General features: G+C 33.9%; 1 protein-coding gene across 6 annotated transcripts in view; it reads left to right on the top strand.

The window, feature by feature from the left end:
• Positions 1–17153, top strand: part of GSK3B (glycogen synthase kinase 3 beta) — a 242874-nt gene that overhangs the window by 150271 nt on the left and 75450 nt on the right. For all 6 annotated transcript variants that reach the window (XM_001363271.5, XM_001363187.5, XM_056793505.1 and 3 more), the window contains one exon: positions 9040–9137. In XM_001363271.5, the coding sequence (XP_001363308.1) occupies positions 9040–9137 (98 nt within the window). The remainder of the gene's footprint in view (positions 1–9039; positions 9138–17153) is intronic.

Genomic DNA, 17153 nt, shown 5'->3' with positions numbered 1-17153 from the left:
CTATTAGTCTCCAGGCTAGTCTCAGAAAAAATAGTTTTAGACTTAACCTTATTATCCTGGAAAGAGTCTTGGTTTTGAAGTCTGGGGAACTGGGTTTGAATCCTGATTCTGCTCATTAGTGGTTTTTATGATATTAATGGTAAATCTGTTAGCATATCTGGATCTCAATTTCCTCATTGTGAAATGATAACTGATCTCAATAGTTCTCTACTAGGCCTGAATCTGTGAACCTCAAAATCAGAAAATTCAGTGATACAGAACAGTGATGTCATACTCAAATAGAAACTGGTTACTTCCCTGCATATTGATATAGAAAACTATATAATTAGCATTATTGATGTTGTATTGTATTAATTTTGTTTAACATTTCCCAATTACATTTTAATCTGGCTCCCATTGCACTGGGGAGTTTTGCAGCTGTGAGTCAATACCTGATCTTCATTCACTGATCATTCTAGTTAATTAGGGTTTTACTGTGCTCTGCAGTTATCACTCTATTCCTTCAAGTATCTCTGTTAAGTAAGAAAAGATCATGGTTTGCTGTGTCTTAACCACAATATGATAGATGCCTTGGTTTTGGCAGTTTGCCTGAGTTCACAAGAATTGGCAGCTAAGAGAATTAAATTTCCAAATCTCTTGATTTCCTGTTCTAAGCTTACACAACACTGCCTCTTGGAGGCCTTCTTTAATTGTTCTAACTAAAAACTGATTTCTTGGGGTTGTATATGAAAGCCTTATTTCTTCTGCATTTATAACATCATTTGGAGGTAAATGGTTTTATATTCATGGGCAATTAATGAGTACCTCTTGCCTTTCACTTTCACAAGTAGGTAGAAGAGATTTTAAAGCCTAGATTAAAATAAAACATTCAGATAATAAAGGCTTTTAAAAAAATTTTGCATTAAGATCACATGTTCTCTGAGAAAAGTAAAGATAAGAAAAGAACTTATGTTCAGAAAGGGTTGATTTCTTTTATGTCGCTTTAATATTCATTATTTAGAACCCTGAAATGGATCAGTAAGCTGAAGAATTTCCATTGGTTGAGAATCGACTCCTTTCCTCTTTTATTTTGGGATTCTTAATGGTCATTAAAAAAATTTGCTGCCATGAATCTTCTCTACCACTACATACTCCCTTGTACTCCAGAATACAGTTAAACTGGCAAACTCTAATCTCGCCAGAACTATTGTCACATGAAAAGCCAGGTAGGCAGCCAAATTGATAGCTTTTCTGGTATTCTATTGAAACAAACAAACAAACAAACAAAAAAAGTGGAGGTGACTGCTTCCATTCTGTTTCTAAAATCCTGCCTCTCCCAGGAAGGAAGCAGTACAAGTAATTAGACTCAAGAATAGAATTAATTTTAACGATTTCATAATGGTATAGAGCAACTAGGCAAACTAAAGAAAAGAGAGCAATAGATAGGAAGAAAAAAATAATAATTTAATTTAAAAGAAAAATAAAATAAAGAGCTGATAAGGAGACAAGGATTAGGATTATAAACAAGTATAGTCAGTAAGAAAAAAAGACTATTTTATGATCCATTCTTCAAACTCATGTTTACTCAACCTGGTCATTTGTCAATCATTCATCCTAACATAATGGATGATAATCTCAAATTCATTTATATTTTGCTTTTAAATAGTGTGAGGTTTTTTAATCATATTTTGTATTCCTGATCATACTTTGCTCAAGATAGTATTAAAATTAATATTTTCTTCTTTTGAGTGGGAAGGGGTTGGAAAGTAACCCAAAAACAAGTTGGGGGACAAAGAGAAGTTAACTTGAGACTAAAAGTTTACTACAAATAACATAATAATATTAAAAAGAAATTGTGAAGAGGTTCTGCTCTGCATCTCCTCTTGTTCTAATTTAGAGATAGCACCATGATCATTAATTTTTATTTCTGGTATAGTGCTTTATCTTCAGTTTGCTTCCTTAACCTCAAGAATGAATGATTGATGAATTAATAAAAATAATTTATTATGTATTAAGCACTATGCTAGGAATTTAGGGTATAAGTACAAAAAATGAGATGTTGACTTCTCTCAAGGAACTTTCTAAATGGGGGGGGGGGACATATTACAATAGATTTTTTAAGGGACAGATTTTAAAAGCCTAGATATAACACCATTGCCAGACTCTAAAAGGGGAGGCAATTCAAGAAGGTTGTCAAGTTCTTAAAAATTAAAATCTGACCATATAATCATTAAAGATATTGATGGAATGGCATCTAAAGATATTCATTTGATATTCCAGGAATTCTTTATTAAGCTCAAATTCAAAAATAATGTAACAACTCACATTTCCATCAAACTTTTATCATTTCCCCCCCACAAAACACCATGAGATAATTAGTACAAGTATACAGTAACTGAAACCTAGAGAGGTTAAATAAATGACTTTATAATATGTAATAATATATAACATGTTAAATATTATCTAATATATAACTAGTAAGTATTAGAGATAGAACTGGAGCTCAGATTTTCTGATTCACAAGTCCAGTGTTGTTTTTTCTCTTGTTCAACATGTTGCCCCCCTCCCCCCCAAAAAGTGTTAGGGAACAAAGGAATAATATAAAAGGGTAGCTGAATCTGTAAAAAAGTCACAAAAGCTAAAAAAGGTAATATATGTCTTGCAAAATTAGTTGAAAAGAAAAAGAATTTTTAAAAAAGATACAACTTTGATTTTGGAGGGTACAGCATACTCAATTTTGTAAATCTTTTCTTTGGCATACATTTTTGAACTAGAAAAAATATAATAAAAAATCACTCTTCAAACTTGAAAATCAGAGCTAAATGAGATTTGGAGGTGTCAAATAACACATAGAGATTTTAAGGTTTGGACCTGGATGAATTATACCCAAAGGTACTAGATGAACTCATACATTTGATCACTGACTTGCTGTCAGTAGTTTTTAGGGATCCAAGAAAAACAAAAGTATCAGAAAATTGAAAATAACTTTGTCTTATCTTAATTTTTAAAATGGGTAAGAAGCTAGATCCCACAAACTGTAAATTAGTAAATTTTGCCCAATTAATCAAGGGAATCTCTCTCTCTCTCTCTCTCTCTCTCTCTCTCTCTCTCTCTCTCTCTCACTCTCTCTCTCTCAATATATATATATATATATATATATATATATATATATATTGCCTACTATGTGCCAGGCATTATGCTAAACTCTTTTTACAAATATCTCATTTGATCCCTAACATCCCTGTTAGGTAAATGATATTAGTATCATCCCTATTTTTCTGTTGAACTGAGGCAAACTGAGATGCCTGGGGTCACACATCTAGTAAGTGTCCAAGACCAAATTTAAATTCATGTCTTTTTGGCTCCAAAACTGTACCTCCTACTTCCTCTTCTATCAAATGAATGTTTTATGAACAAAGCAGCCTAATCTAGGTTCTCTTTGTAAATAGTTCTTTAGTGGAAAGAAAACTGGTTTTACTGACATAAAACCCAGATTTAGATTCTAGATTTACTGTTTATTATCTCTGTGATTCTAAGCAGAATCTTCATTTCTGAACCTTAGTTTCTTCATCATTAAAATATGAACTGTGTAAATCTCTGAAGTCTACTCAAAGTCTTGGTAGACCACCTTTATTTCCTTTTAGGATATGATCATTAGACCTGGTAGTACAATGGAATTATATATATATATATATATATATATATATATATATATACACATACATACATATTTATTTATTTATTTCAGGAATGCAAAATAGAGAAATTTGAGCTAGATGATATTAGGGGAATTATTTAGACCTGACTGGGTACTGGATAAATTCTGATAAATGAATCAACATTAATCCTTAAATTGAATTCTGGTAGTTTCTAAAAGGGATTAAATTTTGTTCTATTCAAAATTTCCACTTATTCAACAACAGGTTTAATAAGGAAATCGACTTTGAACCCAGGTCTTGGCTAACTACAACCCCAATCTGGGATCCTAATATCATAATCTTTAAGATGTTTATGAAGATAGGAGAAATGGTACCAAAGAAAATAAAGAAAAACCAAATCAGACCAAGTGTATGCCCCTCTCTCTCTCTCTCTCTCTCTCTCTCTCTCTCTCTCTCTCTCTCTCTCTCTCTCTCTCTCTCTCTCCCCCTCCTTCCCTCCCTCCCTCCCTCCCTCCACATATATATATATATATAAAATTGCCTTTTTGAGTTCATTGAGTAATGGCATCAAATCTATACTGGTTAGAACAGTGAACCTGAAGCAAGTTAAGTGGTGTTTAATAAGAGAAAATATAAAATTCTATCCTTAGATTTTATTTTTAAGACATGTGTACAGTGAAAGAATATAATAGGAGTGACTAGAAACCTGTTCCTGTTAAGAGAAAAACATGGGCATGTCCATTGGCTACAAGATCAGCATGAGTATGATGGGTGAAGTAGCTATCAGAAAGGTTATCTGAAGCTATTTCAACCAGTTTGAAGACCACTGAAACCTAAGGTCCAGAACAAAGGAAATGAGAATCCCTAAAATATAAGGTTCCAGTGGACCCTAGCTTGAATATAATCCTTCACTTCAGCACTGTATTTTAAGAGGTACATGGAAAAACTCAAGCATATCCAGGTGATAGTTACCACATTGTGCAACAGCTTTCAGAATCATATCAAATAAGTATTTGGTTGAAGTAACCTAGTCTATTTAGCAACTCACAAATATGTAGCACTTGTAAATTTTACACTGCAACCTTGTGAAATAATAGCATAGGTATTTTTTTCCATTTTACAAATGGAAAAACTAAAGCATAGAGGATTTAAGTGACTTGCCTAGGGTCACACAGCTAATAAGTATCTGAATCAGTTTTTGAGCTTATTTATCCTGATTTCAAGTCAAACATTCTTTCAACTCCAGCACATTAGAATTGAAAGGGACTTCTAATCCCATTTTGAAAGCACTTACTCCAACATGCTTTACAAACGATCATCTAGCTTCTGATTAATATACTGTCTTATTCATTTATTTGATCAAATAAAAATATTTTTGTCTTTTAGAGCTCCTCAGTGTAAAAATCTATATTTATTTCCCACGCTGGATTATTTTAATTTGCAAATTCAGAACTTGTTGATCCACTTGATAAAACTATAAAATAATATATTAATTTTCTAGAACATAGGTAGGAGGGAACTAATTGCTTTACTTTACCCACACAGATGCCAAAGGACCATGAAGTGAATCTGCTTTTGTTTTCTGGGAATTTTCAATTTTCTAATGGACTACATGCATCAGTTTTCTTTACCTTACCATATGTAACTACTTATGAATTATTTAGGATATCATATATTTTATAATGTACTTATGACTTTTCTTGTCCTGTTATTTTTTTTAAAACCCTTATCTTCAATCTTGGAATCAATACTGTGTAATGACTCCAAGGTAGAAGAGTGGAGTGGTAAGGGATAGGCAATGGAGGTTAAGTGATTTGCCTGGGGTCACACAGCTAGGAAGTGTCTGAAGCCAGATTTGAACCCAGGACCTCCCATCTCTAGGCCTGGCTCTCAGTCCACTGAGCCACCCAGCTGCCCCCTTCTTGTCCTGTTCTGAAAATTTTTCTTTCATTAGTTTTTACCAATCTTTAAATTTTCTGCCAGAGAGTAAGAGTATAAAAATATCTTTTTTAAATGAAATTTAGTACATTTTATTCATAACTATAGCTAAAGATTAAATAAAGTATTGGATAAATTCAACATTTATCTAAATCATTTTCAACATCATGAAAATAGAGTGTGAATTTCATTTACCATACCTTACCAAAATGTATTTTAGCCCCAGAATTACAACTACTACCATTCTGTAAGCTCTTTTGTCATTTACAAATTAAGCTTGACCACCTAGAGAGGAGGTGTGGTAATGCCTAATCCATTATGTCTTCTAGACATAATGGCAATAGCCAATTAACGGAATTGGTTGACCTGCTTAAAGGTTATTCCCACTACATTTCATCCTCCATTCAGCTCAAGGTGATTTTTCTAAAGCTTCTACAATTTAAAAAAATGCTATATAGTGATACTACTTCTTTCCCCTCAGATTACCTCCATTTTACCTTGCAAATATCTTGTGTATATACAGTTGCTTCCATGTTTTCTCCCCTAATAGAATGTATGCTCCTTGAGTACAGGGACTGTTGACTTTTCTTTGTATCTCAGCACTTAGCATAGTATCTGACACATGATAAGTATTTAATAAATGTTGACTTGCTTAAAACCATAGATGTATTGTAACTAAGATTGTCCTGTAGTGAGTTTTTATTCTTTTGAGCTAGATAAAATCAGAGTGTAAATGTTTGTTATATCATCTTTAAAAAACAATAACAACAACAACACCCAAGTTGTGAAAATGGGGAATGTGTAGCAAAAATGACATTAGTGCTCACTATTGTGATTTGGTCCAGAAGTTAAACCAATGTAAATCATTCACTACAACAAAAAGACCAAGAGTATAGAAAATTCCTTGGTCAACAGACATTTGACTTACTTGCCAAATGGAGAGCTGTCTTTGAAAAGTAACACCGATTTAACAACATAAATTCTCTTCTGTAAAATCTTGTGAAGGGTGTTGGAATAATTATAAGCAACCTATGAGACCAAAATGAGTTTGAAGAATGTTTGGCAAAAATTTTTCCAAAACCATTCTAAGATACAAATGGAAGGAAGTCTGTAAACAAAAAGAGGTTGGTGGGGAGGAAGATTTGAAAAAATCATTTCAACAAACTCTTTTTCTTCATCAAGGATAAAGAAGCTACCTTAGTTACACCCTAAAATTAAAGTCCTGGAGTGTTTAAAATAGCAGAAATGGTATTAAAGAGAACAAAGAAAAGCCAGATTGGACCCTCTGTGTGTGTGTGTGTGTGTGGTGTGTGTCCCCATGTCCTCTTGCTCCTCCTTTTCAAAATTTTGTCTTAGATTCTATTGCAAAAGTTGACTCCCATCCATATATCAAGATCCTTCATGATTCCTTGGAAGATATAACAACAGAAATTACCTTGTGCAGAGGCCGTCTAATAATAAATAAATCTCAAATGAGACAAACCCAATATGTTTGTAAAAGCTTTTACTGTTGTAATGGAGAAGATAGAATTGGGTCCAGGTTGAGGAGAGTTTGCTTGTGAGTGGTCAGATTCTTCAGTTTTTTGGGAGGTTTTTTGCTAATTGCATCACCATCTCTCACCCCACTCCAGATATTGCACCATCTCTTTGGAAGAGATCTATAAATTCACTCAAAGGAGTTTGGCCTATTTATCTAGGAGGGAGAACAAAATAGATGAGGAATTCTAATGCCTAGATTTCAAAATGCATTTAGATGAATATCCTATAGAGTTAGGCCTCCATTAATAGAGATGGACAACAAATTGGGTCTGACCTGAAGTTGAATAGGAAGAGGAGGAAATCAGTTAGATTTCTTTTATGAAATTGTCAAATTCTTTTACTAACCCCAAGCTTCTCACAAAAGCAACAACACAAATTTTAAATACTAATATTTTACTAGTGATTTCTGGAACATCATTACTTTTGAAAAGTTAAGATCAGTATCACTTGGTACAAGGTGGGCTTGCAACATATAATCGAGCAGATTTGAAGAATAGAAGCACAACTTTTCATGTAGAAATAGTATTGTAGGAAGAGCAGATGTACTGGTCATGTGGCAAGAATAAAAGATGGCAGGTGAACAATAGTAGTTTTTAGTACTCTCCAAATGCTGGAACATAAACCCCTAATACATCAGATGCTTCCCTTGTGGCAAAATGTGTGAGAATATAGACAAGAATATGCATGAACAGACATGGATGATTTGAGACTTATGTTGTAGAAAACTTCTGAATTGAAGAGATCTCAGATCCATTTTGTTTGAGAGTTTAAAAAAAAGAAACCCCAACAAGAATAACATACATTATAATAAGAGGTATTCCAATAGTATTGGCAATTATTGAAGACTTATATGGTAGACTTGCAATATAGCTGCTGTTATCATGACATCTTTCTCTTCACGCCTCCTTGCTTCAATTTTAGATTGGATGGGAACATCCAAAAATGATACTCCCCTTCCCCCTGAATCAGTCTGTCACTTCTCTGCCATTTAAAAAGTGAATTCTGTCATTTGTTCTTTTAAGAATGTGAGATTAAAAATTAATAAAAACTGAAAGTATTTATTATATAGGACTTAATAATAATAATGATGTGAGTAAGAAAGGGGTTAATTCAGCTAAGTTAGCAGATCATAGAGCCAGAGGGACTCACATCTGCTGCACTTTACCAAAAACCCAAGCTCCAAAAAAAGAGCCCCACAGTGTGGGTCTCAACTAAATTTATCTTCCAAGCCTCTGTACGTAAAATGAACTTAAAAGAATGCTAGCTAGATGTAGTTCAGGTGTAGCAAATTTCTATTTGCATAAGAATATGAGCATAATTTAAATTTTTATTTAAATATAAATTATTTTATGCAGTTAGAAATAGGATCCATATACTAATTTCCTTCTATTATCTAATATTTAAAGTCTATATTATATATTGTTGTGTTTACAAATTTTATTAATGCTTACCAGTATACCAATCAGCCCTTGAAAGACAAAATGTTTTTTCTCAAAATTGAGATTAGATATACTTGCAACTGAAAACTTCCTGTTACAGATCCTACCTTGTGCTCCTTTTTTTAGACAGCTATTCCTTGGAACATTTAATACCTGTTGATAATGGTAAGCAGCTACCATTCCCTGCAGTTTTTTACTCTTATTTATTTGGTCCAAGGCATATGAACATGATGAACTGACATTGTGTTCCTACTGACCAGTTGTAGACTTTTTCATTATTTTTCATTGTTTAGGCTTCTTATAATGACCATAATACTTCATTTCAAAATATACTTAATCTCAAGAATGTTGGGGATTTTTCCAAATTTGAAATATGCAGCCTGTTGAGATAACAATTGATAATTATTTGTGATAAAAGTAAAAATAACAATTATCCCTCAACATGCCTCAATAACTACAATACCCTTATTTCTTTTTCTTTTTAGATGTATGGTCTGCAGGATGTGTATTGGCTGAGCTGTTGCTAGGACAACCAATCTTTCCAGGAGACAGTGGTGTGGATCAGTTGGTGGAAATAATCAAGGTTGGCACTTAATTAGAATTGTAGAGCCTTTGAATTGGAAGAGATTTTAGTATTAATGTGAACTAACTTCATCCTTTTCTAGACAAGGAAATAGGCATAGATTAAATAGCTTGCCCAAAGCTACACAGCTACAAGCTTCAGCTCTGGAACAAGATTTTCTGATTTCCAGCTGAGGCTAATTCATTTGTTTCTGAGGTTTAATGCAGGAAATTGAAAGTTCATCCACTTGATTTTTTACTATTATTTAATATACTTAATAAAAGAAAATAATGTTCTTGATTTTTTTCAACATGAACTTTTGGATTTTTTGAAGGCTTAATACTTTTAGTAAAGACTTTTGTGTTCATGATTTTGTATCCTGATAGTAGTTTATTTTGCCTTTTAACAAAATATAGAACTTGAATTCTTGCATTATTTTATATGTATTTATTAGATACCCAAAGAACAGTAGGCCCTGTGATAAGCATCGGCGGCAAAATAAATAAATAAATGAACACATAAATGAACACATAAATAACTAAATAAATAAATGAATAAATAAATAAATGAATGAATGAATGAATAAATAAATGAATAAATAAATGAATAAATAAATAGACAGTTCATGCTCTCAAGAAAATTATATTTTGGAGGGTAGGGGACATGTACATAGCAAAGCAAATGCAAGGTGTATGCCCTATAATTTGGGGATAAAATCTGGAGGAATCAGGATTGGTCTCTATAAGTTGTACCTAAACTACACCTTGAAGAAAGTGATGGTTTACATGAATTTGAGGCAAAAAGTGAATGCAGTCTAAGGGTGGAAAAAAGCATTTTTAAAATCACAGAAATTGGAGAAATGAAATTTTAACTGAAAGAGTATGTTAAAGAGAATAATATGAAATGTGCTTGAAGAGGTAAGTCAGAACCAATTTGTGAAGGGCTTTAAAAATCAGACATGTTATGCTCAAATTAGTAGAATAATTAATTTTATCAAGTCAGTCCAACCCAAAGGCCTCAGAAAAAATTATTTTACAGTTAAAAATAGAACCTATATTTTCATATGCTCACAGATAAGTGTGGTAAATATAGCTGAATGCTTAAAAAAAAGTAAGAAATCAATGAAATAAATTCTGAGAAACCCCACGTCTACTTCATGCTCCAGGGAATATAAACAAGAACAACCTTTCAAGCTTGTACTCCATAAAAGTTTCTACCACATTCCATGTCAGTGTCTCTGCCTGAACACTACATTTGTACCACAAAAAGCAACAGACACAAGGTAGGCCAATTCATTAGAAAGAAAAAGACAGCAACTCAGGCAGGGAAAGTGACAGATGGTACCAGCAATGAATACCACAGCACAGAGACAACAAGAGAGGGAAAAAACCTTCTTTGACTAAGGGAATGGAGACTAGGAACCCAGCTGGTCCAAGATTTCATTATGACATTGAGCAAAGGATGCAAGCTATCTCCCATCTCCCCATCTCACCTCAAACTTTAAAAGGAAAAAGGAGATATCAAAGAATGAGGAGAGAAATCAGATAAAAGTAGTTCTGAATATCGGCAAAAAGGCAAAGTCCAAAAGATCAGGGAAAAGAGTCGAATTAAAATTTGACTCTAAAACTGACAAATCAACAAAAGCATAAAAACAAAAACAAGAATGAATAAAACCTTTGACCAAAACACAATTAACAAGTATTATAATATGAAGGAAAATTAATCAAAACTCTCAGATAAAAAAAAAAAAGATTTTGCAGGCTCCCCAGAAATCATGGAACATCAATAAGAAGCTCCAGAATGGTTCAGAAAAAGAGAAATAAAATGTAAAAGATTTTAAGAACAAAAGTACTTTTGAAATTAAGAGTTTTCAGTGCAGAACTGCCATATCATACAGGACGTATGAGGCACAAGAAATAATCTCTGCAAAGTAGTAGAAATTCTGCAAGAAAGAATAATAGATCTGGAATGAAACTTTCCAAATGTAGAAGGTAATTTGGCAGAGTAAAATCAAAAGACATATATTTTAAAAAGACCATGTGACTTCTATGTAAATAAAAATGATTTCTAAATCATACTTAATAGGAATAACTATGCCCCCAGTGAATATCATAGTTGAAAAAACCCTGAATAACATACTTCATAGAACTGACTAATATAGACAAGAAAGCATTACTTTATCACATCTATATATTACTTCCTGAGAGCAACTTCATACTTGTAACTTAAAGTCTTATAGTTGTTAAATTTCACAATTTTAATAAGAATCAAAATTTTCAGGCACATAAGTGGGAAAAAAAGACTTGCAAGTAACAAATATTTAACAAATATTCAATTTGAATAACATAGAATTATTCCCTTGTAAAAAAAAAACAACAGAAAAGAGGATATAATAACATTTCAAAAAAAGGAAAAGAAGCTCAAGCTGAAACCCAGTATAAAATATTTGAGAGTCAGTGGGGGAAAAATGAATCTTCCACATAAGAGATGGATTTGAAGCATTCATAGTGGGAGATGAAGAGGGATAGACAATGTTTCCTGTGAGTAAGCATCATATTTGGTTTACACTCTTAAGTAAGAGAAAGAAAAATAAGGTGAATATACAACTGAATACTTTGTGAACAAATTAAATCTCTTTATCCTAGAATTTTTTTTCATGTGAATTGTACTAGAAAGGATTATCAAGAGTCACAAGGGACCTACAGGGTTAAAGAGATTAGGAAAACTTCATTGAGAAGGGAAGTGGGAATTGGTGATTGAAAAGAAGTGGTAGCCTAAATCTCATGAACCCCAATAAATGAATCTATGTCTTTCATGGTTAGCATAATAAAACAAGAGAAAATGTGTGAAGGAGAGTTAAAAAATAGAAGAGAGCTAGAAACTCATCTCACAATCTATAGGTGAAAAGAGAAAAGGTAATAATTTCTCTTGTCTCCTAATACAAGTTCAAACCATAAGATAAATAAAAGCAGCAGAGAGAAGTAAAGAGATTGGGATGTGGAGAATAGAAAATAGTTTCACATGAAAAGGCTGGGAGATTCCATATATGTCCATATATTCCATATATCTGGTAAGAGCAGTAGATGTTATAATTGGTTTCGGGGGGGAGGGAGGGGATTTGAACATAGGGAGGTATAATAGATCTAATCTAGCTGTAGGATGGCCAGCACCCATGGTTTTAGGTGGAACATAGAAACAGATAGAATTACCTAATTTAAGTAAGGGTAGAAGGTTAGGAATGATCTTCATGTTTCTTGAAATAGAATGACTCCTAACTTTTGACACTGCTTCCTGAATTAATATTTTTTGAAGAGTGAGGTATAGCAAATAAAAGGAAAGAAACAAAAGGATAAAATACACAAATAGTATATAATTAAAATTAAAGAGGGGGCAGCTGGGTAGCTCAGTGGATTGAGAGTCAGGCCTAGAGATGGGAGGTCCTAGGTTCAAATCTGTCCTCAGACACTTCCCAGTTGTTTGACCCTGGGCAAGTCACTTGACCCCCATTGCCTAGCCCTTACCACTCTTCTGCCTTAGAACCAAAACACAGTATTGATACCAAGATGGAAGGTAAGGGTTTAAAAAAAATTAAATAGAAAAAGGAATTCAAATTTATCCCTCATAAATTACTTGAAAATTACATTGATCAGGCAGAGAGCAGTGCTTCCATGAGACATTGTGAAATATTAGAACAAAGATGAAGGCCTAAAAAATATCAGATAGTCTGTTTTATTTCCTAAGGTACCAATTCCCATCAAAAGTATTTACTGAGAGGGAGAGATCAGTGAGATGAGATAAGAATCATCAGAGTATGAGACAGTGAATAGAATGCTGGATTTGAGATCAGTAAACTCAAATTCTGTCACAAACACTAACTAGTGTTGTGTTTGGACAAATCATTTAACCTTGTTCGGCTTTGATTACCGAATTTGTAAAATGGGAATAATAATAATAACTCCTATTTCCCAGGGTTGTTGCAAGGATCAAATGAGTTAATTTATAAATATCTTTGCAAACGTTAAAAAATGATAGCTCTTAATAATATTGTTGCTGTTATTATTATTTGAAAACCTTGACCATGAAAGAGGCCATATTTAAAAGAAAAATCACAAATGAAAAATTCTCAGACTTATTATATAGCCTGAGGGCAGAGTTAAAACAGAAAGGTCACTTATCACCTAGAATAAATCCCAAAGCAAAAAGTCACAGTAATGTCATAGCTAAATCCAAAACTTTGAGGTCAAGAAAAAAAATATTGCAAATAGCCAAAAAGAGTTCCAGTACTAGGGAGCTACAGTCAGAATCACACAAAATCTGATAAATGGCTTTTAAAAGGAAAAGATAGCTTGGAATATCATATTCAAGAAGGCAAAAACAAATTAAGAGACACATCAGTTTTACCCCACATAGCTGATTATAATCTTGTATGTCATTACATGTCACATCGCACATGACAGGGGAAAATGGACCTTAAATAAAACAGGAAATTTCCAAGTATTCCTGATGTGACCAGAACTGACTAGACATTTTGAAATACATGGTTTTTTAATAGAAACTTAAAAAGTAAATACTTTTGAGTAATTGAAGAGGATTCCACAGTAACAAAGTATTCATATTTTAATAGGTGGGAGAAAAACAAAACTCTCTCCTGAACTCTGTCTTCAAAGGTAATAGAGTTCCAAGATTATTTTGAAAATTAACTGCCAAAACATTAGTAAAGAGTTTTGAAAACCTTAAAGTACTACATAAATGCTAGTTATTAATGTTATTAAGTATAGGACAGAGGATGTGGGAGAAGTTTTGTAAAATTTTGATATTCTTGAAAGAAAAAGGAAAAGGTAAAGAAGGAAAATGGAATGCACTAAGGAAGGAAGGGGAAAGATGGGGCCAGAACTTATTTCATATAATCATAGTGTCTGAGGAGTTATACAAACATGGAGGAGTCAAGTAGTAGGGAATACATGAACGTTACTTTCATCTGAACTTGGCAAAAAAAGGGTTGAATTCATATATAAAGAGTATGGTGTAAAATATATTAAACAACAGGGAATCTATTAGGGAGAGAAGAGTTAAGGATAGTAAGGGACAATTTTAGGTTGAGAATCTTCAAAAGACATTGCATATTTGGAATGTGGAATCCAAAATGGAGAATAAAAGTAAATGAAGGGCAAGAACTTATTAACAGAGATTGAGTGTCGGGACGAAGAGAAAAGCTATAGGTGAATTGAAGATTGTATCAAATATGAATAACTTCTCTCCACACTCTTTTTGTAAACAGAAGATAGGGCAAAGAAGAATGTAAAGGAATAGGATGGCGGGAAATACCTAGTTAATCATAATTGTGAAAATGAATGGGATGAACTCACATATAAAACAGAAGAGGTTAGAAAAAAATGAATTAAAAAGTAGAATGCAACAGTATGCAACAGTTCTTAGGAAGCATACTTTAAACAGAAAGTTCCACACAGAGTTAAAAAATAAGGAACTGGGGGCAGCTGGGTAGCTCAGTGGATTGAGAACCAGGCCTAGAGATGGGAGGTCCTGGGTTCAAATCTGGCCTCAGACACTTCCCAGCAGTGTGACCCTGGGCAAGTCACTTGACCCCCATTGCCTAGCCCTTACCACTCTTCTGCCTTGGAGCCAATACACAGTATTGACTCAAAGACAGAAAGTAAGGGTTTAAAAAAAAATTTTTTTTTAAATAAGGAACTGTAGCAAAATCTGTTATGCTTCAGATGTACTCAGAAAAGTAAGGATAGGCATCAGCATCTCAGACAAAGTAACAATAAAAATAATTTTGATTAAAAGAGAAATGTTCAAACTACATTATGCTCAAAGGTAGACAGGAAATTAATATATATGTACCAAATGGCATTGTATTAGAAAATCAGAAAAAAAGAACCTTTTTGCCATCTCCTGACATTAAAAGACTTACAACAGATTTCTCATGCTGTCTTTTCATTCCTGCTTGCTATCCTCACATCATTCTATTTTTTGATAATATCTTTTATTCCAACTCTTTGGGGTTTCTTGATGTTTATCTGTTGTAGCCTATTCACATTCACCATGTGCTTCTCCACCTGTCCCTATGAAATGCTCATTTTTAATTCCTTAGAGACTTATCTTTCATATTGTGCATTGTTGATATTTTAAAATTTGGCCTTTACATTTATGGGGAATTTGTGGTCATTAAAGAGCTTTGTAATTTCTTGAAAAAAAAAATCCTGAAATCTGTCCCATTCTCTTCCTTTTCAACTGAGTTCAATTAGTCATCCAGCTGTACTCTCTGTCCCAGATATACACAGTCTTGGACATAATCTATAGGGTATCCATCCAAATGTGTTTTGAAATCTGGACAATAGAGATTCTTTGTCCACTTGGTCTTTCCTATGTAAATGACCAGGCCAAACTCCAGGAGGTCCTGTAGTATTCTGGTGCTTCATGCAGTCAGCACAGTCATTTGTGAATAGGAGCATCTGGAGGAATGCACCATCTGTTGTAAACTGAGCCTGTTTCGGGCCAGTCTGATGCTTCAGGTTCAAATTGGAATGAAATGAGACACTTGTAGGTCATCTAACAGTTAACAGGTTTACTTGGCCACAGCTAGCAAAGGATATTTAACAAAAGATTCAGTTGGGGTCAGCCTCCCTAACTTTGTGCTGTCCACGCTAGTAACTCAGTAAGAAGCCAGTGGGAAGTGAGCCATCCCCACCTCCAGTGCTAGTGTTTTTCTTAGGCCAGTGATCTGAGCCTTACCTGCTTCTGCCAATTAGGCTTTAAGGACAATTTTAATACCTGTTAAGGAAAAACTAACTTAACATGCATGGCAGATATTTCTATTTCCATATCATTGGTGGTATAGGTCTAAAGGTCTATAAAATCTTATATCACCAAATTATGTAGACCCATTTATGGACATTTCAAATCTTGGGGATATAAGAAGGCTAATGTCCCCTTGAAACAGTAACAGAATATGGGCAGGAGCCAAACACAAAATTACCTGACGTTATCTCCTCTCTTGAGAAGGAGCAAACCCCAAATCTTAACAGTTCTGTCTTTGTAATTACAAATCTTTACAGTTCCAGCGGATATTCCAATATAAAGAGATGATTATGATGATCAGGAACATCAGAGCAATGGCATAAGTGGTGAAACTTCTAGGATCACTGTTATCTACAGTAAGAAAGATAAAAGGTCTTTACCTATTTCTCCATAGTCTATTCCATGTCCAGGGTTGATACTTAGAATCACCCTATGTAAATCACCTGTACTATTCTTTGTTCCTTTGAATTCCTGTGGACGTGGCAATTATGCCATATCTTTGTACTTTTAGAGGTTTCTACAGAGAAACTGGACCGCGCGCGCGCACACACACACACACACACACACACACACACACACACACACACACACACACACACACACACAAGTTCAGTGAGGGCTAAAAAGATAGTTTCACCTTCCCCCTGGTGCCAGAAAGGAAGCTTCCTTCCACCACCACCACCCCCTTTTTGGTCCTATAAATCCTCCCTGAGAGTTTTCCAGTGACTACTACATATTATATTGACAATGTTGTAAAGGGATCATATAAAATCCTGATAATTTATATTGGACCTTTCTTTGCAACTGCTCATGCCAATACTCTCTTCCCTGGGTCTCCTTCCCACCACCTCAGACTTTACAGTCTGATGCCCCTGATCAGCTTGGACCTGAGCTTTGATCCTGTGTGTGAGCCTGAGTGTTGCTTCTGGGCCCTGCTGATCTCTGCCACTTATGCACCTCTAGTGAGACCTGTGGGCAGACTGTTTGACTATACTGGGTCCCATTTCACAACTGCCATTTATGTACTGCTCACTGGAATTCCCAGAGAGAAATAGTTACAATTCATAAGATTGAGAATGGAAGCTGTTTCTCCTTTAAACTTGAGGTACATTTGGTATATTTGCCCATATTTCATTATATTCATCTACTGTCATTTGTGTAGCCTTCTCCAAATCTCAATAATAAGAACCTTTTAAGCAGTATTTTGTTCTATAA

Source organism: Monodelphis domestica, chromosome 4, assembly GCF_027887165.1.
Source record: "Monodelphis domestica isolate mMonDom1 chromosome 4, mMonDom1.pri, whole genome shotgun sequence".
NCBI classification, from domain to species: domain Eukaryota; kingdom Metazoa; phylum Chordata; class Mammalia; order Didelphimorphia; family Didelphidae; genus Monodelphis; species Monodelphis domestica.
This window is presented reverse-complemented; position numbering and strand designations above follow the sequence as displayed.